The sequence below is a fragment of the Hippocampus guttulatus genome, chromosome 3 (assembly GCF_054856545.1).
Source record: "Hippocampus guttulatus isolate MCC_2025c chromosome 3, RoL_Hgut_1.0, whole genome shotgun sequence".
NCBI classification, from domain to species: domain Eukaryota; kingdom Metazoa; phylum Chordata; class Actinopteri; order Syngnathiformes; family Syngnathidae; genus Hippocampus; species Hippocampus guttulatus.
The window spans coordinates 4,349,110-4,377,074 of record NC_141263.1 but is presented as its reverse complement, the minus strand read 5'-3'; the positions used below and the strand labels follow the sequence as shown (position 1 = coordinate 4,377,074).

Below are 27,965 nucleotides of genomic sequence, written 5' to 3'. Positions count from 1 at the left end.
GCTGTAAGAGTGTGTGGAAATGACAAACATCCTGTCATAAAACATAAACTAAACAATATCAACACTTTCGAGGAAATGTCAGTTTGATACAGTACCAAGAGTGAATGGTGGGAGGTAGCATGGTGCCACAAAGCATTCAGACCATGAGAAAGGGGTCGCACATTTTGAAGCGGCAGCCACAGGTGACCCCAGCATGTGCGGAAGTGGTGCTGAGGCAGCTGCCTACATGGATATGTCATGCCACTTTTAAGCCAATGGAAACACTAATCAAGTGTGGCAAAAGGCATCAGCGCATCACACCTGTGTGCGAGATGGGAGGCGAAGGGACATTTGTGTTTGTCCTGGGGGGTTTGTCGACAACCCACGCAGCTTGGGTAGCTGACATGAGTGATGCCTGTATTCTAGGACGGGACTTTCTAAAAGCTGCAAAATGTGTGGTGGCCTTGGGAGCTGGGGTGCTCAACCTGCCGAGTGGTCAGCATGTAGGGCTGATCACGGCATCTCGACAGGGTACTCCAGGGGTGGCCGTCAACACTGCAGACCCTGCAGCGGAGAACACTGATGTGCAGATGACCCGACCCAGCCAGACCAAGACAGGAGCAGCGCTGACTCCTCGGCAGTCGACAGTAGATCGGGTAGAGGTTGCTCGCCTCGTGGGGCCACCAATGACATCCAGCCCAGCCATATCAGTGGAGTTCACCCCGGGTCGGCCAGCAGAGAACCGGACCAGGGATGTCCAGTCCATTTGGGAGAAGAACTGTGACGGCTTGGATGTCGAGCAGCTGTGGCAGGGACCGTGGGACTTTGAGTACAGTGATCCCTTGCTATTTCGCGGTTCATTTGTCGCGGCTTCAGTGCATCGCGGATTTTTTTAAACACATTCATTAAAAAAAAAAAACAATGTTTTTTTTTCATATACTGTACATGGAGTACAGTACTGTCTATGTTGCTCTATGTAACTCGCTGTTGTTTTGCTGACTTTCACAGCTTCTCGCGGACCGTTTGCGGACTGAAAATTATTTTAATATACTGTATATATATATATACTGTATATATATAGAGTATATATACATGTATATATACATATACATATATACACACAGTATATACTGTATATATATTAGAGCTGTCAAACGATTAAAATATTTAATCTAATTAAAAATGCAACTGTCATAATTAACTCAAATTCACAAAAAATTTATCATGATTACTCACACATTTTTTATCGTTTCTGAATTTCCTTTTATATATTTTTTGTCCTATTTTCCTCCATTTTAATGCTCTCATCAACATGGTATCATGAATCAGTTTTCTAGGTGCAAAATGCAAATATTTACTGAAATAAAAATTTCAATTTTCAATTTTACATGAACATTTTTCACTTGGAGCAGTTATTCACACAATCTCTCATACAATATTACTGTCCATCAATAACAGTGAAAAGAATATTTTGTCACACAACAGCTGCTTTAACAGCTCTTTTTATGGAATCAAAACAGAGCAATATAATATTATAAAGTGCACATCTAAGGTAAACTTTGACTGAGCCTACAGTGGATTTAAGCCATGGTTACATACTTCATTTTTCTCAAGTTTGCTTTGAACACAGCAGTCAGGCTATGTTGATTCTGTTGGTCCTTCTTGCGCGCAAGTCTCTCTACGGTTTTGTGTAGACATCAATTCGGATTACTACACTTGGTTCGATGACAACACTGGAGACGTTTTATTTTCGCTAGGTCGCTACCACTGCACCGCTGAACTTCACCGTCACTGTCAGACGAACACAGAGAAGCTCCACCCACTCTATTTATATGGACACAGAACACTGTAACCATCCATCCATCCATCCATCTTCTACCGCTTATCCGGGGCCGGGTCGCGGGGGCAACAGCTTTAGCAGGGAAGCCCAGACTTCCCTCTCCCTAGCTACTTCTTCCAGCTCTCCCCGGGGGATCACGAGGCGTTCCCAGGCCAGCTGGGTGACATAGTCACTCCAGCGTGTCCTGGGTCTTCCTCGGGGTCTCCTCCCGGTGGGACATGCCCGGAACACCTCACCAGGGAGGCGTTCAGGAGGCATCCGAATCAGATGCCCAAGCCACCTCATCTGGCTCCTCTCGATGTGGAGGAGAAGCGGCTCGACTCTGAGCCCCTCCCGGATGACCGAGCTTCTCACCTTATCTCTAAGGGAGAGCCCGGACACCCTGCGGAGAAAACTCATTTCGGCCGCTTGTATCCGGGATCTCGTTCTTTCGGTCACGACCCATAGCTCGTGACCATAGATGAGGGTTGGAACGTAGATCGACCGGTAAATTGAGAGCTTCGCCCTTTGGCTCAGCTCCTTCTTCACCACGACAGACCGATACAACGTCCGCATCACAGCAGACGCTGCACCGATCCGCCTGTCGATCTCTCGCTCCCTCCTGCCCTCACTCGTGAACAAGACCCCAAGATACTTAAACTCCTCCACTTGGGGCAAGATCTCTCCCCCGACCCGGAGGGGGCACTCCACCCTTTTCCGACTGAGGACCATGGTTTCAGATTTGGAGGTGCTGATTTTCATCCCAACCGCTTCACACTCGGCTGCGAAACGCTCCAGTGAGAGTTGGAGAGCCCCGTTTGAAGGAGCCAACAGCACCACATCATCTGCAAAAAGCAGGGATGCAATACTGAGGCCACCAAAACGGACGCCCTCAACGCTTCGGCTGCGCCTAGAAATTCTGTCCATAAAGATTATGAACAGAATCGGCGACAAAGGGCAGCCTTGGCGGAGTCCTACCCTCACTGGAAACGATTCCGACTTACTGCCGGCAATGCGAACCAAACTCTGACATCGGTGGTATAGTGACCGAATAGCCCGTATCAGGGGGTTCGGTACCCCATACCCACGAAGCACCCCCCACAGAACTCCCCGAGGGACACGGTCAAACGCCTTCTCCAAGTCCACAAAACACATGTAGACTGGTTGGGCGAATTCCCACATACCCTCGAGGACCCTGCTAAGGGTGTAGAGCTGGTCCACTGTTCCACGGCCGGGACGAAAACCACACTGCTCCTCCTCAATCTGAGGCTCGACTTCCTGACGGACCCTCCTCTCCAGCACCCCTGAATAGACCTTACCAGGGAGGCTGAGGAGTGTGATCCCTCTGTAGTTGGAACACACCCTCCGGTCCCCCTTTTTAAAAAGAGGGACTACCACCCCGGTCTGCCAATCCAGAGGCACTCTCCCCGTTGACCACGCGATGTTGCAGAGGCGTGTCAACCAGGACAGCCCCACAACATCCAGAGCCTTGAGGAACTCCGGGCGGATCTCATCCACCCCTGGGGCCCTGCCACCGAGGAGCTTTTTAACCACATCGGTGACTTCAACCACAGAGATAGGAGAGCCCACCTCAGGGTCCTCAGACTCTGCTTCCTCCAAGGAAGACGTGTTGGTGGAGTTGAGGAGGTCTTCGAAGTACACTGCCCACCGGTTCACAACGTCCTGAGTCGAAGTCAGCAGTGCCCCATCCCCACTGTACACAGTGTTAGTGGTGCACTGCTTCCCCCTCCTGAGACGTCGGATGGTGGACCAGAATTTCCTCGAAGCCGTCCGGAAGTCGGCTTCCATGGCCTCACCGAACTCTTCCCACGCTCGGGTTTTTGCCTCGGCGACCACCGAAGCTGCGTTCCGCTTGGCCAGTCGATACCCGTCAGCTGCCTCTGGGGTCCCACAGGCCATAAAGGCTCGATAGGACTCCTTCTTCAGCTTGACGGCATCCCTTACTGCTGGTGTCCACCAGCGAGTACGAGGGTTGCCGCCACGACAGGCACCAACCACCTTACGGCCACAACTCAGATTGGCCGCCTCAACAATCGAGGCACGGAACATGGTCCACTCGGACTCAATGTCCCCCGTCTCCCCCGGAACATGGGAAAAGCTCTGTCGGAGGTGGGAGTTGAAACTCCTTCTGACAGGGGATTCCGCCAGACGCTCCCAACAAACCCTCACAATACGTTTGGGTCTGCCAGGACGGACCGGCATCTTCCCCCACCATCGGAGCCTACTCACCACCAGGTGGTGATCAGTTGACAGCTCCGCCCCTCTCTTCACCCGAGTGTCCAAAACATGCGGCCGCAAATCCGATGATACAACCACAAGGTCGATCATCGAACTACGGCCCAGGGTGTCCTGGTGCCAAGTGCACATATGGACACCCTTATGTTTGAACAAGGTGTTCGTTATGGACAGTCCGTGACGAGCACAGAAGTCCAATAACAAAACACCACTCGAGTTCTGATCGGGGGGGCCGTTCCTCCCAATCACGCCCCTCCAGGTCTCACTGTCATTGCCCACGTGAGCATTGAAGTCCCCCAGCAGAACAAGGGAGTCCCCAGCAGGAGTACTCTCCAGCACACCCTCCAAGGACTCCAAAAAGGGTGGGTATGCTGAGCTGCCGTTTGGTGCATATGCACAAACAACAGTCAGGACCCGTCCCCCCACCTGAAGGCGGAGGGAAGCAACCCTCTCGTCTACCGGTGTGAACCCCAATGTACAGGCACTGAGCCGGGGGGCAATGAGTATGCCCACACCTGCTCTGCGCCTCTCACCTTGAGCAACTCCAGAGTGGAAGAGAGTCCAACCCCTCTCGAGAGAACTGGTACCAGAACCCAGGCTGTGTGTGGAGGCAAGTCCGACTATATCCAGTCGGAACTTCTCTACCTCACACACCAGCTCGGGCTCCTTCCCTGCCAGAGAGGTGACATTCCATGTCCCAAGAGCTAGCTTCTGCAGCCGAGGATCGGACCGCCAGGGTCCCCGCCTTTGGCTGCCGCCCAGCTCGCATTGCACCCGACCCCTTTGACCCCTCCCACGGGTGGTGAGACCATGAGAAGGGGGACCCACGTTGCCTCTTCGGGCTGAGCCCGGCCGGGCCCCATGGGTGTAGGCCCGGCCACCAGGCGCTTGCCAACGAGCCCCACCTCCAGGCCTGGCTCCAGAGGGGGGCCCCGGTGACCCGCGTCCGGGCAAGGGAAACTGAGTGCCATCGATTTTATCTATCATAAGGGGCTTTGTGAGCCATGCTTTGTCTGGTCCCTCACCTAGGACCTGTTTGCCATGGGTGACCCTGCCAGGGGCATAAAGCCCCAGACAACTTAGCTCCTAGGATCATTGGGACACACAAACCCCTCCACCACGGTAAGGTGACGGCTCACGGAGAGGCACTGTAACCTTCCACACAAAATAGTTCCAAACAAGTAACAATCGCGTCAGTGGCATACATCGTATACGTGTATGATACAGGTAACTTTGGTCTTGTCAGTGGAACAATCTGGCCACTTTTTAAAAGTAAATTTTCCATTCATAAACTCTTTGGAAGTATCCGTTTTCGGTGTCTCGCACTGCCGTGGCTGGCAAAACAAACGTGCGTGGGCCTATGCAGCGCGCTTGTTGTTTTGTTTCTGGTTTATTTATAGAGCAACGTAACATCCGCTGTGACGTGTGCCGCGTTAATCTCGCGAGAAAAAATTTAATCCCGTTAAAATTCATTTAAATTAATGCCAATAAAAACGCGCTAAACTGACAGCTCTAATATATATATATATATATATATATATATATATATATATATATATATATATATATATATATACATTTTTTTAATGTTTACTGTATTTTGTTATTCATAAACTAACCTAACTTATACATGTTTAAATCTATTAGTATACAGGATTAAGTCATGTTAATTACTTCAAAATTTACTTCTACATGCATGTGTACCATTAAATTTTTTGATGTCCCAAGATGGCCGCCTGTGCGCCACTGTGTTCGGCGACGCTCCTGCCATTTCGTTTTTTTTTACTTTTCGCAATGCTTGTTACCTCCCTAACAGCGTCACGGTTGGTTTATGATCGCCGATCGTTGTTATTGATTCAACAACACGTTGGAGACTCGGCCGCGTTTTGGCAAGACGGTGGTGAAAAGACGCTACCTTGGCTAACCTGCCGGCTAATCTCTTCCGCGTTCGCTCGCCCCCTTCACAGAAGCGCCGCCGCCGTCGCCGTGACAAACGTAGCAGTCAGCTCGTGAAGCTAAAACGGGATCTGAGACACACTTCGATCGCTCCGGCATGGTGTGCCCTCGACCCCGTCGCCTCGTGCTTGCTAACAGTCGTTGGCTCTCCCATCGCACCATGGCATTTCTCAGGGAGGAATCCAGCGACAGCTTTTGAGGGAATTCCCCCGGGCTCGGCAATCGGAAGAGGCAATCCCTCCCATTGCTACTCCCACAAGGATCGCGTTGTTAAACGGCCGGTCGCTGACGAACAAGACCCATATTCTGAGGGAGTATTTCCTTTCCAATGACTTGGATTTCCTGTGTCTGACGGAGACTTGGGCAGGTACTGGTGAGTACAACACTTTAATTGAATTGTTGCCACCTGACTGTGGTTTCCTCAATACCCCGAGGACATCAGGCCGTGGTGGAGGAACGGTGAGTATCTTTAAGGACAATTTCAAATGTAAACGGTGCACATTCACCACATCGGCCACCAGCTTTGAAGCAACCTTCTTTGAAGTCGGTCGTGTTTTCCCGGTGCTCTGTGCTGTCATTTACCGTCCTCCTAAATACAACAAAGACTTTTTAAGCAACTTTTCAACCTTTCTTGCGGAAATCAGGCTGAGATATGATCATATCCTCCTAATGGGGGATTTTAATATCCATGTGTGCTGTCCGGAAAAAACGCTAGCAAAGGACTTCTTAAGACTTATCGACTCTTTTAATTTCGTGCAGTATGTGACCAGCCCGACACATGAACAAGGTCATATTTTAGACCTTGTCCTTGCTTATGGTCTACCGGTGTCAAATCTGGAAGTCCTTGAAAATGGGATTTCTGATCACATGGCAGTTTTATTTGACGTAGTCTTATCGCATGCTGCTGTGAAATCTGCCGCTCCTAGTTTTAAACGCCAAATTTTTAACCCTCGCACTGCTAGTCGTTTCTCTGATGCCTTTAATAACCTTTGCGTACCCTCGTCGAACACAGAGGAACTCACCTCTTGGTTCAACTCATCATGCCGTGCCATCCTGGATTTGGTGGCTCCTTCAAAAACTGTGCTCCCAAAACCTAAACCCGAGCCATGGTTTAACGACATTACCCGTGCAGCTAGGCAGGGGTGTCGCAAAGCCGAACGCAAGTGGAAAAATGACAAATTGCATGTCTCTTATCAAATTTGGAAAGACTGCTGGCGTAACTACCAGCTCACAGTAAAAGAGGCCAAAAGAGAATATCTGTCGGACCTTATTCAAGCTAACCGTCACAACCCACGCGCACTATTTAAAACGATAGATTCCGTACTCAAACCCCCTCTGCCTACTTGCTCGGATTCTTCACCCGAGATGTGCAACAGATTCCTTCAGTTTTTCATTGATAAGGTCTCTACAGCTAGGACTCCGGTCTCAAATACCGCATCTGACCCCTCTGTCCATGTTCCATGTTCAGCTGTGCTAAATTCTTTTGAAACTGTGTCCTTGACGCTTTTGGAAGATGTAGTTCGCCAGACAAAGCCATCTGGCTCCCCTTGCGACTCTCTTCCCCCGCACTTCTTTCAGGAGGTTCTCCCGAGTGTTGGCACATCGGTCTTGGATATCATCAACAGCAGCCTCTATTCTGGTATAGTTCCCCAACAGTTTAAACATGCTGTGTTCCAACCCTTGATCAAGAAACCTGGTCTTGATCCAGATGTGCTGTCAAGTTTCAGGCCCATTTCCAAACTGCCTTTCATTTCCAAAATTCTGGAAAAAGTGGTGCACATGCAGTTGAAATTTTTCTTGGATGAACATAACATCTTGGAGGTCTTCCAGTCAGGTTTCAAGACGATGCATTGCACGGAGTCAGCCCTGTTAGGCGTTTCTAATGACATCCTCCTGGCAAATGACGCTGGAGACCACGTGTGTCTAGTTTTATTGGACTTAACTGCAGCATTTGATACAGTGGATCACAGTATTCTGCTGACTCGTTTGCAGCAATTGGTGGGCATTGGCAGCAGTGCTCTTGAGTGGTTTAGGTCCTATTTAGCTGATAGAACCTTTTGTGTCAGCCTTGGCTGCTCTGAGTCACGCACTGCTCCCCTGTCATGTGGTGTTCCACAGGGCTCAACTCTGGGGCCTCTGCTGTTCTCGCTGTATCTGCTCCCATTGGGTTCCATCTTAAGAAAACATGGTATTCCCTTCCACTGCTATGCAGATGACTGCCAGATCTATGTCCCACTGAGCAAGAAAGACGCCTTCTCATTAAGGCCACTCCTATCCTGTCTGGAAGAAATCAAAACCTGGATGGCACAACATTTCTTGAGATTCAATGAAAAGAAGACAGAGGTGATATTGTTTGGTCCCAGTGGCCCTTGTACATTCCATCCTGTAGACGTGGGCCCCCTGTCTCCTTATCTTAAGTCAACAGTCTCAAACTTGGGCCTTAAACTGGACAGTGATTTCAAACTCGATCGGCAAATTGGTGCCATTGTTAAATCCAGCTTCTTTCACCTTAGACAGCTGGCCAAAAGAAAACCTCTCCTCTCACATGAACACTTTGAGACAGTAATTCATGCCTTTGTCACATCCCGGCTCGATTACTGCAATGCCCTTTACTTTGGAGTCAGCCAGTCCTCCATTAAGCCCCTTCAGCTGGTCCAGAATGCCGCTGCTCGCCTCTTGACTGGTACTCGTAAGAGGGAGCACATAACTCCTACTCTGGCATCCCTTTACTGGCTCCCCATTCATTTTGGAGTTATTTTCAAGATCCTCTTATTTGTTTTCAAATCTCTGAATAATCTCGCGCCACCTTACCTCTCTGAGCTCATCCGCCCCTACACACCTGCCCGGCGCCTCAGGTCTGTGGACCAGACATTATTAGAAGTACCAAGAACTAAACTGAGGCTCAGAGGGGATCGAGCCTTTTCTGTTGCTGGTCCCTCTCTCTGGAATGACCTCCCACTGAACATTCGGCAAGCCTCCTCGCTGCCCATCTTCAAAACCCTCCTCAAAACTCACTTGTATTCTTTGGCATTCGACTCAGCATGACTTAGATTTGTTCTTGGTTTTACTGTTTGGTGCTTTCTACCGCCTTTATTACCGATTTGTTTTACTGTTTATTGTGCATGTTAAATTGCTCCATGTACAGCACTTTGTATGCAGCGATGGCTGTTTGAAAGTGCTCTATAAATACTGTTGACTTGACTTGACTTTCTTTGTTTCCGGCATTTGGTTGAGAGGCGTACCTCCATATAATCTCATGAATGTGTTTCTTTTACACTTCCTGATTGAAATCTGGACCCCTCAGGAGCCCAAATCGATTCGTAAACTGCAGAAAATAAATTAAAAGCCTTCGAAGGAACTGTTCATCGCCTCCAGCCTTTATTTGGATTACCAACATTCTCCTCGTCCGAAATTCAACGAACACGCGGGGAAGAGGAGGCCGCTCTTCCCCCAACAGTGCTTATCTCTGTCTACCACTATAATTGCATAGTACTGCAGGAAAACAGAGCCATCGGTCCTCACCACACAGACACACACCAAAGAGGAGAAAACAAAAGATGGTTTCATCGACAGACACATTTGTTTGTGCATAAAATTTCATAGTCTTATGTTCTTTGTAGAATTTAAATCTGATCTTGAGATTTTGAATGACAAGAAAATTTCAAAACTTTAAACAGTGCATGCACCAAGGTTCCTCCCACAAATGACTGAAATCACTTTTCTCACAAAACACCTAGCAGGTCCACATTCCTGCACTTCATTTGTCTTCCTAAACTGGAGTGAATCAGTAGCTGAATATATGAGGCCTGCTTTGTCCATCAACAAACCAACTTAACTACAGGACAGCAGGCACAGGATCAGGACTATCAATGATCAAGAGGCTTAAACTAAGAGGTAAATGTACACACCCTTAGCAATTGTTGTGAATTGTTTTTAAACATCATGTTTGGGGTCTGAAAGTTTTTTGTTTTTTTTTAAGTGACAAAAATACTGTAAATATGCCACACCCACCAACAGCATTCCCAACTTTGGTCGAAGAATCTAAAACCGTGTGGAGAGGGAAAAGTACTGTTCAATTATGCGATCATTAAACAATTCGGGTGGCACGGTGGAGAACTGGTGAGCATGTCGGCGGAGGTGCAGGATTCGGTTCCGACTCTGGCATTCCTCTGTGAAGTTTGCATGTTCTCCCCATGCCTGCGTTTTGAGTTTTCTCCGGGTACCCCGCTTTCCTCCCACATCAACATTCCAGAATGGCAGGTTTATGGAACATTCTAAATGAATGATTGTTTGTCTTTGTGTGCCCTGCGATTGGCTGGCAGGCAGTTCCAGGTGTCCCCCACCTACTGAAGATGGCTCGTGGGGTTGGCTCCAGCACACCCACGACCCTCGTGAGGATGAGCGGATTAGAAAATGGATGGATGGATGGATGGATGGTGTTCAGGAACAGCAGCATATTAGTCATTCAGACTGTATGTCGTAAATTATCCCAACAATTTTGTCAGTGATGTATTTTCATGTCTCACCGTTTTTCGCAGTCACTTTGGTACATTTCTCAGATCAGAATTGAAATTTGCAAAACAGTGAATGCATTTCTCCAATTAATTCATACAAATAGCAAAACATCATGGTTCCTTTGTAAAAGTCCATTTCTTTCTTGCCACCGAACAAAGAACAAACCACTGAACCAAAATTTCTTGCCAAATTCAGAAATAAATATCCGCATCACTGAGCATGCGGATTAGAAAATGGAGGGATGAAAGGCAATTCATTCAACTCAAATTTAAAGTCACAAACATAGATCATTGACTGACAAACATATTTCATCTTTTAACAAGATAGAAGAATTGAGGTGGGTTGTAGAAAGCAACCAATCAAAAATTAACTGGAGTTAATTGCAATAGTTTAAGATGACCTCGCATGACATGTCCTCTACTTTTTTCTGGAATGTTCTGATGCCACCCAGGATATTTTTGAATACTGTGAATCAAGTGGAAGTATAAGTGTGTCGCCTTCGTCAATCAGGAATGTGGGCATGTTCTGCTACATTCCATGTTTCCTTCAAACGTGTACACAGAGACAAAGCCCCGCACGCTTCACACACCGACATCTGTTCTCACGGATGACAGATAAACATACCTGGTGGGAACGCATATTCATTTTGTTCGATTTTAACGGAGACTGTTCAGATTATTATTATTATTTTTTTTTTTTTGAGCATGCTGAAGGCTTGTCAAGGATAATATGTCATACTTCAAGCACTCCTTCAGCAAGGCAAATGGATTTCACATCACAGACAATGACTTTTGCTGAGGTCACTGATGGATGGTGTATGGTGTCAAACTCAAGGCCTCGGGGCCAGATCTGGCCCGCCACATCATTTTAATTGGCCCGCGACAGCAAATCAAACATATCAACTTCCATGGTTGATGCTTGGTAAAATTTTGTAAAATTTCAAATTCTCCCATGTACTAAATAACATATATTGTCATCATTTTCTTGTTACCAAACTCCTCATAACAGTCACTTCAATAATAGTTGAATAAACCATTATTCTTGACTTCTTCATGTGGTTTGACAGTCACTCCAAGGGAAACGCGTGCCCATGTGGCCCGCGACAAAAATGAGTTTGACACCCCTGATATAATGGTTCGCCACTTACGCCCCCACTCGGTGGTCGTGTAACTCTGTGTGTCACGATGCGTGGTGATGATGGACCCTAAAAAGCAGGCAAGAGGGAGGAACAGGGTGTACTTGACAAATTGTATTAAAACATAGAGAAAATTAAATCCAAAATAAACACAGTCCAAAGTATCAAACAAAAATCACAACTGAAGCTAAAACATAACAGTGACTGAAACATGACTGAAACAAACCTGACAGCAGCAAACAAGGAAACAATGACCCGACAATGAGTGGTCGGGCGGGAGTCCTTTTATACGACTAATCTCATAACGACCAACAGGTGTGCAGCTGCAGGGGGAGCCCTACAGTGCCACCTGTTGGTCCAAAACAGAATCATGACAGTGTGAGAGTGGTTGTTGGTCTTTTTGTGAATTGGGAAGTGGTGTAGAAAATAGATGGGAGGTGGAATTTCACTGACCGTTGGTCTGTCTTCATAGATTCTGGCGGTGTTATGTGTCAGCGATGGAGATGAAGGTGTGGGTGGAGGATGCAGTCCGAGTGGTGTGTGGCATATCCCAGACTACTTCTTGTCAGGATGTTGTCATTTCTCTCGCACAAGCAATTGGTAGGCTCTTTCTTCATACTTCCCACGTCAAACTGAACCAAAACCTTTTGGCAAATTTGTTTTCAAAAAATAATCATTACCGTGGAACCAGAGGTGTTTCTTACTTCAACATGTTAAAGGGTCTTGCTGCTAAGTAAAAACCGTGAAATTTTATTAGTATGATTAATTGCAAACCAATTGGACAGAAATTTAGTGTACCAAACAGATGCCACGTCGTTGGCCATACAAGTTTCTCAATTGTGTTCAAATACTGTAGAGACAATGTCGGAGAGTATTGTATTGGTTTACTATGCTTGACAACAGTGGTGTTTTAAATTCTTGTGAATGACAGGTAATGTTGTGCATATTGTTTCAATGTCTTTTACCGTACTTGGAGACTTCTGAGAATTTCTTTTGAAACATGAGCCAACTGGAGGTCCATCAGTGTCTCCAAGCTTATGGTGTTTGACCTTTATGGTTGGAAGCATATTATTTGCCACGTATTAGGACTGTGCATCTCTCGATGTTTTTCGAGATATGGGGCACGATATGGTTTAAGGATGAAACAACATTAAAATGTAATGATTCAATTTGGTTCGATTTAGTAGGCTTATGATTTCATTTGATATGGTACAGCTGAAGCTTTGGTCATGTTTATGCAACAACATTTAAAAGCTCTCCAAAGCACAAACTACTCAAGTTAATTCAATTCAATCAGCAAAGTCAAACCAATTTACATCGAATTATATTTGGTGTGCGTCTCTCATAAGACGATTGATCCTTACCACGGTACATGGGCTGCGGTCTGATTCAAGGATGCAACGATTTTGAAATGAAACGATTCGATTCAGTTTGTCAAAAGATTTTCCAATTTGATTTTTTTTTTTTTTTTTTTTGGTTGCACTCCTACATATGACTGTATTTGTGGCTTACATTAACCTGATATCTATTTCGCAGGTCAAACCGGTCGTTACATTCTCATCTCGAAATTACGGGGCACAGAAAGAAAGTTAGGTGCCGATGAATGTCCGCTCCAGCACCTGAATAAGCTTGGACAGTTGGCCACTGAGGTCCAGTTCATTCTGCGACGGACTGGTCCCAGCCCGAGTGATGGGCAAGAGAAAAAATCCAGAGTCATTCACCCGGCTCTGCTCAAACCACAAGCATCAGAATCCTCGCAACGCAGGGAGCCAGAGAAGACTCACACCTTCCATCTGAGTGCACCAACAGTACCCAGAAGGACTAAATCAAAGCAGGCTCTGGAATCTCCACATGAACCGAACGCTTCCCCTGTAAACTTTCTTGATCCTCACAACCCACCAAAGGTAAATGGCACTTCCTTCTCCTCCAAGGAGGAGATATTTAGGCAGATTCTGCAGCAACAGAGGATGCTGAAAGATTTGCAGCTTCATCTTAAAGATCTGGAGGATGAGACTGAGTGGTGGGAACATGAAACAGCATCTGCTACGATTCCTGGAAGGAATTCAGGGTATGCAGAAGAACTGGACAGACTGGAACAATGGTTTGAATATAATGAGGCAGAGCAAATGCGGAGTCAGCTCTGGAGAGAAAGGTTGCAGGAAAAACTAGATAGAGAACAAGGTAGGATACCGATGTTTGTCCTTTTGGACTATCTTCAAAATCAAAACTGTCTTCATTCATTCTTCACAACAGAATTGCAGAATGATCTACACCAGATACAGACATCGGTACTTGATCATAATTATCGGATTGAGGAAGTTGTGGACCATTTGTCACATCTGGAGCGCAACATGCAACTTGAAAGCTCTCAGGTGGACGCTCAACACTCTGAAGGGATCTTGAGGACCCTGCAATGGGAGCTCAGCCATCGCATGCAGCAGAGCAAAGAAATGGATGATACTTTGTCAAGTACTTTGAAAGAGCTGCAAACTGCAGAGGACAAGCTTAGGGTATGATTTTTCATTTTGTGACCATTCTTTGAATGTGTGTAATAGTTTTTTTGCTAATTGAATCTGCATCATTCTTTAGGGCAAATGGGAGACAATTGAGGAGCTGAAAAAGGAGCTGAGACAATGTAACTTGCAGCATTTCATCCAGCAGACCAGTGGCACTTCACTTGTAGACCAGACAACCTCTTTGCCTGTCAATGAAACCTTCCTCCGCAATGCTGGCATTATGGAAGGGGACAAGCCTGCCGGTGCCATTTACAGTGAATGAAAATGTTCAACAATTACACATGTGAAATTGTGATCGTTCACGATACACAGTGATATGTCATTATTCATATTTTCCTTTTCATTGATTATGTTCCAGCTAATGAAAACCCCAAATTCACCCCCTCAACAAATTTGGAGATGACTTAAGAAATGTAACACCACAGCTTCATTGCTGTCTTCTGCAGCATCTTGCATATCAATTATTTTACTGATCAGTTCGACCACAGGTGTCAAAGTCAAGGCCCGGGGACCTGATCTGGCCCACCACATCATTTTATGAGGCCTGTGAAAGCAAATCAAGCATGTCACGTTCCATGATGCTTGCTAAAGTCTGAACCAAAATTTCAAATGGTCGTATGTAATTCACAAAACAGCCATTATTCTTGACTTCTGATTTTAAAACTAGTTATTCGTCCATTTGTTGTGCGCTGTGTATGTAACATTGTATGTGGAGGGGGTTAAACATTTATCGGGTTTCCCCAAATTCATAATGGCCCTCCAAAGGAAACCGTAACTACAATGTGGCCCGTGACAAATATGAGTTTGACACCCCTGAGTTAGAAACTGCGCATTTTGCAGGTCTTTTCAACATATTCAGGCGCAATAAAGGGGACTACCCCTTTCACGAGTGGTGTGTGTGCGCGCGTGCGTGGACGTGCGTCAACAACTGTGTGCGTGTGCATGCGTGCGTCAATGACTGTACGCGCGTGTGTGCTCGTGTGTGGGTGTGCATGTGTGGGTCAGTGACTGTGCATGCGTGTGTGTGTGTATGTGTATGATTTGGCATATGATGGTGTGCAAATCGAATTTCTGCCGCCAAACACTACATCCCTGATTCAGCCCATGGACCAAGGAGTCATCCGTGCTTTCAAGGCTCTCTATACGCGCAACACCCTGCAACATCTTGTTGACGCTATGGACTCGGATCAAGATTTCTCACTGAAGGACTACTGGCGTGGATACACCATCGCATCGTGTCTCCAAAACATTCAGAGGGCCATTCAGGAAATGAAAACGGAAACTCTGAAGGCCTGCTGGAAAAAACTATGGCCAGAGGCAGTGCAAAACGCAACCGGAGGCTCGCTTGACGAGGTCCACCACTCTGCCGTAGAAACAGCTGTGAATCTGGCTAAACAGATTGGAGGAGACGGCTTTAATGACATGAGTCCGGATGACATAAACGCCCTGATTGATGGAGACGCACAGCCGCTGACCGATGCAGAGCTGGCAGAAATGACAAAGCCACAAAGCGACGATGAAAGAGAAGAGGGAGAAGAGGACACGAGAGATGAGGAGGAAGGACTAACGCTTGGTCGCTTAGCAACCATGGTGCGAATGGCCACTGAACTTAAGCGAATAGCTGAGGAATGGGACCCTTTGATGAGCCGTTCATTACAGTTCTCCAACGTAATCGATGGTGGCATGTCGGTGTACAAGGATCTTTTTGCAAAGAAGAAAAAAGAGCGACAACAGCTGCCTATCACTATGTTCTTCTCCCGAACAAACACACCTGCACCGCGGGCTTCAGAAGAAGAGAACACTGCAGAGCGCAGTCAGGATGCAGCGGCCCAGTCTGAAGAGCAGTGAAACGGCCTACACGCGAGTCACTGTATTTGTACACATGTAATAGTTGCTAATTGTAAAAAAAAAATAAAGTTTTCTATTTCGCGGATTTCACTTATCGCGGGTCATTTTCGGAATGTAACCCCCGCGATAAACGAGGGATTACTGTACATCAAATCCTCTGAATCACTATACAAATCAATTCATTGAGTGCATTATTATTATCGCCTTTTAATTACCGGTAATAAAAGCACTCTGTCTTGCTGTGTCACTACTCTGTGTGTGTGTGTGTGTGTGTGTGTGTGTGTGTGTGTGTGTGCGTGTGTGTGTGTGTGTGTGTGCGTGTGTGTGTGTGTGTGTGTTGGTAGTGAAGGGTTATCACACACAGACGCACGATTGTGGTGGAAGATGAAGTGCACACTTCACAGTGACCACCCTTTTTTCCACAAGGGGGGATCTTGCAGTTTCTATAACGTACTTTTTGTGCATCTTATTTCCTATCTGGACTCCAGCGGATGTGTTTATACTTTCGCTGTGTAGACCGCGTGCTTTGCCTGCGCTGAAATTAAAAGGAATTAGAGGATCCGTTTCCTTCGCTTTTTGGGGATTCCGTGCAAGCATCCCTTTCTAACTTCACTGGTCTACGAAAATACCAAAAGAAATCTCCATCCATACGTGCACAGTTAGCCTTCACACTAAACTTGAACTGGAGTTGAAAATAGCGCCCTGAATGTAACATTATTAGAAAACGTTGAGGGCGGCTGGGTGGCTCAGTGGGTGACACTGCTGACTTTGGACACTGTGGTTGGGGTTCATATCCTGGTCAACATGGAGAACCCCCCCACTCACCACCAACACCCACAGTAAATGGCTTTGTTGCACGCATAAGGAGGACATCCAGTGTTTAAAAACTGCCAAACATACAAATGACTTGCTGTGACAACCCCTGACACGACTTCTTAGAAAAACGTGTTTGTAAAATGGTTTGGTACACTCTATTTTTAGAACAGCTTTTTACAGGAATATACTGTAATAGTGAACAAACGTGGGCATCTACTGTATACCGAAATAACGGCAGCCGTGTATTCACTTGGTCCTATTTTATTACAAAAGTGTGTTCCATTCATTAAATGTTTTACTGTAATTTGTTGGAAATAATGCAGTAATTTATTGATTTCCTAGAAATGAATGCAGCGGCGGAACCAGAGGGCGCCAATGCCAATCCTCCCAAGTCAAAGGAGAAGGAGACAAGACTGTTTAAGAGCAAGGCTCCCAAAGCTGGACAGAAGGAGTAAGTTGACAGTCAACACAAGTCCTGGGTCATTACAATGTTAACTTATTAAATTATATGGTGAAATCTTCTTCTTAGATTTGATGATGTTCCTGGGATGGATGGCATCAGAGGTACCTGTCACTGGATTAAGTAAGTAGCGAGAAAGCCCAAACACTGTTTGAACATGTGTTTTTTCGCTTTGCTTTAGATGCAGAAGTCATCTGCCCCTGGGAGGCTTTTGGGGACATGGAGCTGAGTGATCTGGCCCAGTTTGGGATTGTCTAAACACTGTGCCACCAAAACGCAATTCATTCAGATTGATTGTTCTTTTGAATGTTTGCTGGAAAGCTGGTTGGGTCTTAAATGGGAACAGCTGATACTGTGACATTGAAGAAGATCTTGAGGTGTAACATTTCACATTTTGCGCCGCTTGCTACAGCTTCAACATTAAGAATCTTTTTTTTTTCTAGTCACTTTTAGGAGTATAGTACCTTGTTGTCCTTCTTTAGCCCAGGATTTGTAAAAGTGTAACACACTGTACTCCTGCTTGGGTTGTATACACATAAAATGTAAATCTATGCTTGTGTGCTGTTTAATGTTAACTAATGTTACAAATATAATAAATTCATATTTGAATAACCTTTTCTGTGACATTCACTTTTTATTTGTTTGATGTGGATACGTGAACCATTTTCAGTGGGAGTGTTTCAGCACCCTCTGGACTGAGAAAATATGCCCATTTTCATGGATGTACAGTATATGCCATTATTTTTCTCGTATGGTTTGAATCAAACATCCATGCAGTCATTCCAAAACTTATAGTGCCAGAGCCCAATTTGAGTCCTTAAAAATCCTCTGAAGCCAACCAAAATGTCAACATATGAGAGTCAATAATTCCCAGAGCGGCGTCCCGGTTGTCCAGTGGTTAGCGCATCAACCTCACAGTGCAGAGGTTCAATTCCAGCTCCGGCCTCCCTGTGTGGAGTTTGCACGTTCTCCCCGGGCCTGCGTGCGTTTTCACCGGGTACTCCGGTTTCCTCCCACATTCCAAAAACATGCATGGCAGGCTGATTGAACATTCTAAATTGTCCCTAGGTGTGAGTGTGAGTCCTCTCTGTGTGCCCTGTGATTGGCTGGCAACTAGTTCAGGGTGTCCCCCGCCTAATGCCCGTAGACAGCTGGGATAGGCTGCAGCACCCCCCGAGAGCCTTGTGAGGATAAGCGGATCGGAAAATGAATGAATGAATAATTCCCAGAGCAGTGAATCAATTTATGAAATCTCTGTTCCATAAATATTCCTAAATCTACTGTCTGGAATGACAAAACTCCTATTGAACCTCCAGATACTACATAACAGTTATCTAAAATGTCTGATCTTGATTTAAATACTCCCTAAAAGTTACATAAATACTGAGTAAATCAACTGACGAGGTCTGCTTAGTTACATATATACAGATCTGGATTGAAAGTGGACAGGAATATTCCTCTTGCTAAAATACAGTATATACTGTATTTAACCAGAATGAGCATACATGAACATGGAGATCTATCAGCGCGATTCACTCATCCTCACAAGGCTTGGGGGTGTGCTGGTGCCTATGCCAGCTGTCTTCGAGCAGTACACCCTGAATTGGTTTCCAGCCAATCGTAGGGCACACATGGACAGACAACCACTAATCACACCTCGGGACAATTTCGAGTGTTCAATCAACCTACCATGCATGCTTTTGGAATGTGACAGGAAACCGGAGTACCCAGAGAAAACCCACAGAGGCACGGGGAGAACATATACAAACTCCACACTGCCCGGAATTGTTTCTTGACCTCTGACAGACTCCTTGTTCTGTCTCATCCATGTCAATCTTGTCTATGTTCCTCTGAACCGGTTGTAACTGGGAAGTGAATTCCTTGTGTGTTTCTTGCATACATGGCCAATAAATCTAATTCTGTTTCTGAACTGTGAGGCGGATACACTCACCAGGTTACACCGTGTCACAGACATAACCTCATTCTAGCTTTTCTTCCACTCAACAATTTAACTCTCCTTCCTTTATCCAACTACTGCACAAAGTACAATATTCAATGTGTTTGGAAAACTGCAATATCCATAGACTTTGCAAAATCACAGCACATTCTTCTCAGCCATGGTGCCTCCCTGACAAACGTATTGTAATATAAAAAATAATGAATAAGAAGATACAGAAGGACACCTGATTCCTCACACTTTCTTTCTTTCCTTTTCTTTAGTCCTCTTGCACTTCATGGCGCGTAGAGCCAAACATTGCAACCAGGTCTCTCCATCTGGGTCTATTGTGGGTAAGATGTTGAGCTTGTGCCAGGGTCACATTGCAGGCCTCAAGGTCCAGGTCTATTACATCCAGCCAGCGAGTGTGGGGGGCACCTCTGGGTCGTCTCCAGCCAGCTTGCTGGGGGTTGAAGGCCAAGATGGTGCGGGTTGGATGTTCCTGGGGCAGGCGGATGACATGGCTATACCATCGCACTCGGCACATTACTGTGAGACGAGAGGCTGGTGGCTGTTTGGTTTTGTCTCTTAAAGCCTGATTTGTGATGTGCTGGGTCCACGAGATACCTTCAATCCTCCTGAGGGCCCTGGAGTCAAAGCCATCAAGCCTGGCCGCAAGAATGTTATTCAGTGGCCAGGTTTCGGAGCCGTACAGGAGGACGGAGATGACTGAGGCATTGTAGACTTTGTTGCCCGGTATATGTGCCGGTGGCACCACAGTGGTCTCCACAAGGGCTGCATGACAGAGGCTGCAAGGGCGCAGCAACAGTCCACCTCTGTTTTGAGGTCTCCATTGTTAGTCACTGTCAAGCCGAGATATTGAAATTCCTCACAGTAGTACTCACTAAAGTCACTAAACAAATAACTAGATTACAGAACACACAGGAAAGAGGGGGAGACTGTCTGTCATGAACATTGTGAAATACTTCGTGGGAGGATTCAAATTCACATTTTTGTCTGAGGGAGATTTCTGTTTTAGGTTTGTGACCGCTAAAAATGAAAATATTAAGATTTGTTGTATACTCTGTGCTGTCAACAGAGTTTTGACAGTGGCTTCATTAAGATAACAAAAACAAACAAAAAAAAGCAGGAGGTTACTATTAAAAGCAACCGGATGTCATTTGTATCTTAAACGGGGTTGTCGGTATCTGCTTAATGTAATCATTACAGTAACTTGTAATCTACATTTGTTACCTTTAAAAAAAGTAATCACTCAAGTGACTAAGTTACGTTTCAAGTCAAGTGCAGCAACACTGTCATCAATTGATTGCTGTCAAAATGGACCTAAACTAGATTTTGGTTGGTACTGTCTACGCACATGGCAACTCTGATCCCAGGAATGCTCTTGTGCCCAAATTTCCTGGAAATGTTGGTCCACTATAAGAGCTCAAAGAGTAAAGGTTCCATTAAACCTGTAGATCACAGGTGTCAAACTCAAGGTCCGGGGGCCACATCTGGCCCACCACATCATTTTATGTGGCCCACGAAAGCAGCTCAAACATGTCAACTTCCATGATCCTTTCTAAAATGTCTACCAAAATGTCAAATTCTCATATGTAATAAATAAGAGATCTATTCTAAGGATTTTCTTGCTACCAAACCCCTCATTATAGTAACTAAAACAATAGTTGAATTAACAGTTATTCATGACTTCTCACTAAAATGTGGCCCTCACCAAAAATGAGTTGGACACCCCTGCTGTAATAATAATAATACATTTTATTAGATCATAAGAAATGTCTCTTGCCACACGTTGGGACCTGTGTCCAAAGAAAATTACGCTTTTTTTTTTGTGTGTGTAGTTATGAAAGCAATCTTTTTATAACCTCTGTCTTTAAAGTGGCATATTTTGAGACAGCCGTATAGATAATCCAGCTCAAGTCAGTTAAGGGTAGGACCTTCGTGACATCACACTTTTCACATTGCGTAATGCATGGGCATGAGCTACCAGTATATAAAATACTTTTTGTTCAAAAATATATTTTGGGTTGAAGAAATTTCTTTTCAAGCCATTGTACAGCATAGCACCAAACAACTGAGGAGTCATAGCGAGGAACACGAAGAGGGCCTTAGTCCAAGAAAATGTGATTTTATTTTAGTTGTGTAGGGTTTCAAACTAGATTTAGTTCTTGTCAATCTTTCAACATCATGAGAAAGTCTACAATTTTGACTGACTGAATTACTTCGTCGTTATTTATTTGTTCTTTCAGGGTTTGCCCACAGTGGCTTATTTACCTTAAACCGAGGATAACTGGATTTGATAATTTTAAACCCCCTGTTAGGTCAACACTCAAAATACCCGTTAACACCACTCGGTGTACGACCACCAAATCTGTCACTTAACCATTGCTGGGAGGTGCTTAAACCATGGCTATAAAAGTAAGGTGAGAACATGATGAGGTGACCAATAGAGAGACTGCAAGAAGAAAGAAGGCTCAGTCTTTGTCTTGCAGCTACTTTATTGACTCTTCTCTGCAAAGAGAAATTTCTTTGGAATACAGCACTCCTAAAACAACAAGTAAGTAAATTTTCTGGGGTGTTATTTTCCCATACTGATTCTTTTATGTAAACATCTGATCAAGTATTTATGTCGAATGTGGTATTTCTTAGAGTAGATAATATGATGATATACAATGTTTATTACATTAACCACAACTGGTATCAATTGTTCCTGTCTTCAGTGTTTCTCAAAAACAAATGCAACATTTCTTCTTTGATGGTAAATGTAATTTTCAAAGTAAAGTGTAGAGAGTCAAACTAAACTGTTCTATCATGGACTTGAATATGAATGAGCCAACAAATGTTGAAAAAATGTTTTTTTCAAGATTACAATTTTCACAAGAATCAAACTTAATTTGAAAGGTATTTGTAAAGATTGTAAGCGGGACAATAAGATAAAAACAAATAGTCTGTGAGACCGTGAAAAGGAGGTTTGCGGGTAAAAATTCCAAAATATCCTATTGGAAGTGTCATGCGTTAAGACGGTGATGCAGTGATTGGGGGTGGGGGGGGGGGGGGGGTGAATATGCGAAAATTTGAAACCACGCTCCACGGTGGAAAAGTTGAATTCGCTCCAACATTGCGTTGCCGCGGCCCGGTAGTCCAGTGGTTAGCACGTCAACTTCACAGTGCAGAGGTACCGGGTTCAATTCCAGCTCCGGCCTCCCTGTGTGGAGTTTGCATGTTCTCCCCGGGCCTGCGTGGGTTTTCTCCGGGTGTTCCGGTTTCCTCCCACGTTCCAAAAACATGCATGGCAGGCTGATTGAACACACTAAATTGTCCCTAGATGTGTGTGTGAGCGCGCATGGTTGTTCGTCTCTGTGTGCCCTGCGATTGGCTGGCGACCGGTTCAGGGTGTCCCCCGCCTACTGCCCGATGACGGTTGGGATAGGCTCCAGCTCCCCCCGCAACCCTAGTGAGGATTAAGCGGTTCGGATAATGGATGGATGGATTGCGTTGCCATATCAAGAAATCCTGAGAGGTTTTGTTCAGTAAAGAGGCGAAATTGGTGGCTGTACAACGCCGAGAAGCTTCACTATGTCACTGCACCTGCTGACATTGCACTGAGTATCTGACACTACCTGGCCTTGAAGAACAACGGCATGCTCGACCAACCTTCCTACTCACTTGATTTAATCCCATGTTAATTTTTCCTCTTTCCCAAGATCGACCTTGCCCAAGGGATCCGTTGAGAGGATGTAGACAACATAAAGATAGCAGTGATTATGGAGCTGCCGTCTTGATGAAGGAAGAGTTCTTCTTCACTATTCCGATTACTTTAAAGTTCAAAAGCTGGAACTTGTATTTTTAAAAGATATTTTGAGATACCAGCCCAGGAACTTTTCTGACACACCTCGTATATGCAGTTAATTAATACCTCTCTGGCTGTGTCAATGAAAAATGAACATTAATGACTTCTAAAGACACTTCCAGCAGGTCTTGTCTTACAATTGGTTGCGATTCATTTGTCCATGTGGTCAGAATGTTCGATCGTTTGGTGAATAATAGATTATAATCCTTGTTCTAATCCACTTTTGTCACAGAACATGAGATGGAGCCGAGTAATCTCGTTAGAAGCAAACTTTGGCCTCTAATGCACACTAATTGTGTTGCAGCTTACTCTTGACTTCAGCACTGGCACAAATATCATTAAAATATAAAAACGTTCTCATTTGTCAAGTTTAGACTGAAGTCTGCTGGCCGCGCGGAAACAGAACCGGTTTTGTTCCTCAAAAAAATAAAAATAAAATAAAATCTCGTAAACACGGAAACGCTTCAATTAACGTGTGTGCCCACAAGACGCTGAAGGCACGATATGCTATGTCTGAAATGGTGCTGTAGCACAGCCAAAGGTGGAAAACTGAGAAGAAGCCCAAGCATAAAAGAAGAATCAGCGAATAAGAGTTAAGGCAACACGATGGCGACTATTTTCAACACAATCATGTAAGGAAAGTTTTATTTATATGGATGAGGAGGAGGAGCTTCTCCTTTGGGACGTCAGACAGGGACCTGTCGAGATGGACACATGCTTTATGAAGTGTTGATTGAGTCTTTCCTTCAAATTCTGCTGAAATAGATTCGGAACGTTGGTGCTTCAGTGAAAGCCACATGGGGACATCTACTGGATGAAAGAAGTCAAAGAAAGTTTTGTTACTAAATGAAACATTGTCTCATGCTTATCTTTCAGCCATAATAATCAAATAAATACTATATGGATCGATGTAATTTTTAAAATTAAACAGGCAATGGTGCTATATAAGATAAGATAAGATAAGATAAGATAAGATAAGATAAGATAAGATATCCTTTATTTGTCCCGCAATGGGGAAATTACAATCAGAATTCAGAAAGGAAAAACGCTGGGTAGGGAGAGGGGAAAAAAACCACGCTCGAACTATCCTCTTCCGAGGATAATTTAAGTCCAGGATAAAAAAGACCCTAGCACATGAATAAGCATTAGACAGTTACAACAAGTCACAAGACATAACATGTATAAGGGGGGGATGAATGGGAAGGGGGGGGGGGTAGGGTAGGGTAACCGCGACGCGGCCGATAATGACCAGCCGCACGGTCACCGTTGCGCTCCGCATCATCGAACCACGTCACGGGGGAAAAAGAATCGGAGCGACGAAGACGGTGATAACAAGGATGTGTATGCGCGTGTGGTTGTCCAGTTGTGTATGTGTATGCGTGTACAGGTCATAGCTGCTTTGTCGAGGTCTGCTCATCATGAAGACAGTCCCGGCTTATCAGTCCATGGCCGAGAAGGAGGGTGGGTGGTGGTGGGGGCCCTAGACTCCATGCGTATTTCCATCCAGGGGAAAGGCCAGATAGCGTTGTTTGTTTTGGAGAGATGGCCGCCAACAATTCCAGACAGCCTTGAGTCCTTGGTCTGTATCTCTCACTGGCGCCGATCAGCCAATCCTCAATTCCTTTTCGAAGCGAAAATTCCAACGTCTCCATGGTATTATCGATCGCGCGGAGTCGCTCCAAACCGCAACAATATTGCGGTTGAGCTCAGTCACCGCTTGAGTCTGAGTGTTGGACATTCGCGCCAAGCCATCCAGAGTGACCGGCAGCTTCTTCACTTCCAATAGAGCTGCTCCCGTCGGTTGAATTTTGCGATAGAACAGCAAGCTGCCAACACCAAACAGCAGCATACATGTTATCAAAAGGCCAATAATGTAGATGTCTTCCACGTCCTCCACGGACAGTACTGTCAGGCACACCGGTCTCCACTTTCTCCATGGATCCAGGGCGTATCCGGCAGCAAGTGTCCCCGGAGGGCAAGCAGGCTCCCCACTGCCCGCTCTTTCCGTCGAAAATGTTTTGTCAATTACATCGAGAGACCAGCCAACTAATTCCATGGTTAGTTCTTTGGTTGAAAACACGGTAGGAGGCTAGGGAAAAAAAAGACAAAGACTGCACAAGACTAAGTGGCGAGCAGGGAAAAAAAGGTGGGAGGGCAGGGGGAGCAGTGCAGAAGCGTCCGCCTTCGTCGAGAGCCAAGCAGAAAGGAAGACAGAGATGTATTTACGTGGTTTTATTTGAAAATAACTTCTCCACAATAGAGGGTTTTAGGTTGGTGCGCTTCACGGCCACTGTTTTCTTTTCTTTCTTTTTTTTTTAATGTACATCGTTCACATGACACTGACGAAGCTGGAAGACCTTCGGTATGTAGTTGCAAGCCACTTCCCACAAACCTTATTTGACAGTATAAAATCAAAACCATCCATGTTTTTGAACACGTCTTTTTACAAGTCACCATTACGAATGTACAGAAGCGTGAAACTGCCAATGAGGAGTAAAATTTTGGACCGACATTTTAATTCAAATGTACTTGTGAGTATATTCAAACGTATGTGCAAGTATGTTGGAAGTAATGTATTCAAAAATGTGTCAGTGTTACACTTGAGTCATTCTATAAGATGTATGAAAGTATGATGAATGTGGGGTCACAACACAAGAGACATGTTTGAATGAGCAGCTCAGTGAAATTAGGGCTTCCCTTTTCCACGTTTAATTAAAGGCTTCCAAGATGAACGCATCAGCAGGAGAACAAGGAAACAAGGCCGCTCCTCCTAAATTCAAAAAGAAGGAAACCAGACAGTTTAAGAGCAAGGCTCCCAAAGCTGGGCAGAAGGGGTAAGCTCCTCTATATTCCACATTTGGACATAATTTACACATTCATCAGCAAACATTGATGCTTACATTATTTTCCCCAAAAAGGTTTGACAATGATGTTCCAGGGATGGAGGGACTTGGGGGTAAGTCATTTAAAAGGGGAGTCTTGAACATTTTGGGGTGTTTAGTTTAACTTTATATGATGTTTTTGTCCATCTACTCTTCAGACTCTGCAGTCATCTGTCCCTGGGAGGCATTTGGTGACATGGAACTAAGCGACCTGGCTCAGTTCGGCATTGTCTAGAATCACAAAACTGCCTTCGACGACTGGCCGACTCGAGTATATCCATAAAAGCAGCGGTACTGAACAGTGAATTCATATCTGTGGGAGAAATTGTGAAGCTCAGGTTCACACAGAGGTTTTCTTGTCACCACTCGCCAAATCGGATTTATACTGCATCTGTGTATTTTCTGGAAAAAGGTTCTCAACTTTCTGCTATTCAAATGTTAAATCTCTACCTACGGTTTATTTATCTTGCAAATGCAAGATAAATAACACATCCCTCCATACAAAAATTCTATATATGCAAATGGTCATTTAGAGAAACCAATTTTTATTTTTGCAAATGCTATTTTGACATTCCCGAAATTATATCATTTACAATACAAACAGCAAAACCTCTTGGCAACAATATCAGACAAGAAAGTATTTGTTAATACTGGAAACTATAGTTTCTTTTTCATTTTCCCCTGAAAATAAGATTGTGGAGATTACAAGTACCTGGTAACTAGCAAACAGCCTTGCTTACCAGGAAAAAAACACTTGTATCAATAAGGATTGTACATTTAAATTAAAGAGGTATCAAACCACTGGGCTGATGTGTTGCTTATTTTTAATTCTATTTATTGCAGTTGGAATGAAGTTTAGTTGGGGAAAAAAAGGAAGAAAAAGTCTCCTCAGACTTTTTGAGGTCTTGTGAGGTATCTTTGCTGATGGCATGACATCATGAAGAAAATGCTGAACTGCGAAAATGATGAACTACGACGTGTAAAAATAGAATTCTTGTCGTCAGTCTCTAGACAGAGGATGTGTCCAACTCCATTCGGATGGATGATACTGTTATCTAGAGCTGCGTAAAATGCATGTGATTGGCCCCAAAGCAGACACATACAAGTGTAGTACATTTACAAGGGAAAGGGAAACCGGAGAAAACCCACACAGGCACGGAGAGAACATGTAAACTCCACACAGGACGGCCAGAGCCAGAATTGAACCCACAACCGCTGCACTGTGAGTCAGACATGATGACCAGTTGATCACCAAATCGCCTTACATCCACAATGGAAAGTACAACTCAGGATGGCATCGGTGATACAAAATCCAAAATATTTGTTTTTTATATTCATGATGTGGACGCACCTTTCTCAAAGTATACACCCCCTCTATCCCACCAGGATGCCCCTTCAATATGCACATCAATCAATGTCATATTGAACAAACACCGATCAATGTGCACCGAATACATTTACGTCGACCAGTGGAATATTGGTGGAGTACAGGCACTGTGGATGCATGGTGGCCCAGCTCTCTGCATGCACCCCCACCACGCCCGTCACCAACCCAATAATGACAGGGTGCACTATGAAAAAAAATTTTTTTCAGATGTTAATTATCACAATCCGTTTAAATTGGTTCATGCAATGTTTCAGAGGGATTGTCCCACGCTTACATTTATGAATGAAATGCCATGATGTCCACCACACATATCCTGCACCTCAATCCAATACACCAAAATCACATTACACCAGTGGTTCTCAATTATTTTCTGTCATGCCCCACCTAGGAAGAGGAAAACATCTCGCACCCCCCCACCCCCGCATGACTATAATTAGTATAATTTGTCTATAAAATTGTTATAAGTACACCTTTGCGTAACACTGCATCCTTATTAATGTATAAGGGAATAAAAAAGAAAGAAATATGGACCAATTTACAACAAAGAATAGCTTTAGTAACTGTAACAGAAAAGATTTAAAGTGCATCT

The 27,965-nt window shown here is 44.9% G+C and overlaps 3 protein-coding genes across 6 annotated transcripts; all 3 read left to right on the top strand.

The window, feature by feature from the left end:
- Positions 1-9,529: 9,529 nt before the first annotated feature.
- LOC147207192 (ras association domain-containing protein 8-like) lies at positions 9,530-16,065 on the top strand. 4 transcript variants are annotated; one of them, XM_086107844.1, is made up of 6 exons: positions 9,530-9,904; positions 10,333-10,401; positions 12,133-12,260; positions 13,197-13,841; positions 13,914-14,170; positions 14,250-16,065. In XM_086107844.1, exons 3-6 carry the CDS (start codon positions 12,158-12,160, stop codon positions 14,436-14,438), a joined length of 1,194 nt encoding a protein of 397 aa, XP_085963970.1. In that variant the 5' UTR covers positions 9,530-9,904; positions 10,333-10,401; positions 12,133-12,157; the 3' UTR covers positions 14,439-16,065. The 4 variants fall into 4 exon arrangements, with proteins under 4 accessions (XP_085963970.1, XP_085963968.1, XP_085963971.1 ...); XM_086107842.1 differs by having other exon boundaries at positions 10,333-10,482; XM_086107845.1 differs by lacking the exon at positions 10,333-10,401.
- Positions 16,066-17,148: 1,083 nt separating this feature from the next.
- On the top strand, positions 17,149-17,914 carry LOC147207191 (retinal cone rhodopsin-sensitive cGMP 3',5'-cyclic phosphodiesterase subunit gamma-like). The gene is made up of 3 exons (XM_086106689.1): positions 17,149-17,291; positions 17,370-17,404; positions 17,482-17,914. Exons 1-3 carry the CDS (start codon positions 17,185-17,187, stop codon positions 17,556-17,558), a joined length of 219 nt encoding a protein of 72 aa, XP_085962815.1. The 5' UTR covers positions 17,149-17,184; the 3' UTR covers positions 17,559-17,914.
- A 7,920-nt stretch (positions 17,915-25,834) lies between these two features.
- Positions 25,835-26,427, top strand: LOC147207190 (retinal cone rhodopsin-sensitive cGMP 3',5'-cyclic phosphodiesterase subunit gamma-like). The gene is made up of 3 exons (XM_086106756.1): positions 25,835-25,941; positions 26,026-26,063; positions 26,148-26,427. The coding sequence occupies exons 1-3, from the start codon at positions 25,835-25,837 to the stop codon at positions 26,222-26,224; spliced, it is 222 nt and encodes a 73-aa protein (XP_085962882.1). The 3' UTR covers positions 26,225-26,427.
- The last annotated feature ends 1,538 nt before the right edge of the window (positions 26,428-27,965 follow it).

Bases quoted from the DNA above. Each gene is read 5' to 3' on its own strand.
- LOC147207191 (XM_086106689.1), top strand. From the start codon at position 17,185: ATGAATGCAGCGGCGGAACCAGAGGGCGCCAATGCCAATCCTCCCAAG. The intron at 17,292-17,369 runs GTAAGTTGACAG...TCTTCTTCTTAG, and splicing joins CCCAAAGCTGGACAGAAGGA to ATTTGATGATGTTCCTGGGA. The intron at 17,405-17,481 runs GTACCTGTCACT...GCTTTGCTTTAG, and splicing joins TGGGATGGATGGCATCAGAG to ATGCAGAAGTCATCTGCCCC.
- LOC147207192 (XM_086107845.1), top strand. From the start codon at position 12,158: ATGGAGATGAAGGTGTGGGTGGAGGATGCAGTCCGAGTGGTGTGTGGC. The intron at 13,842-13,913 runs GTAGGATACCGA...TCTTCACAACAG, and splicing joins AAAACTAGATAGAGAACAAG to AATTGCAGAATGATCTACAC. The intron at 14,171-14,249 runs GTATGATTTTTC...ATCATTCTTTAG, and splicing joins CTGCAGAGGACAAGCTTAGG to GGCAAATGGGAGACAATTGA.
- LOC147207190 (XM_086106756.1), top strand. From the start codon at position 25,835: ATGAACGCATCAGCAGGAGAACAAGGAAACAAGGCCGCTCCTCCTAAA. The intron at 25,942-26,025 runs GTAAGCTCCTCT...TTCCCCAAAAAG, and splicing joins CCCAAAGCTGGGCAGAAGGG to GTTTGACAATGATGTTCCAG. The intron at 26,064-26,147 runs GTAAGTCATTTA...TCTACTCTTCAG, and splicing joins AGGGATGGAGGGACTTGGGG to ACTCTGCAGTCATCTGTCCC.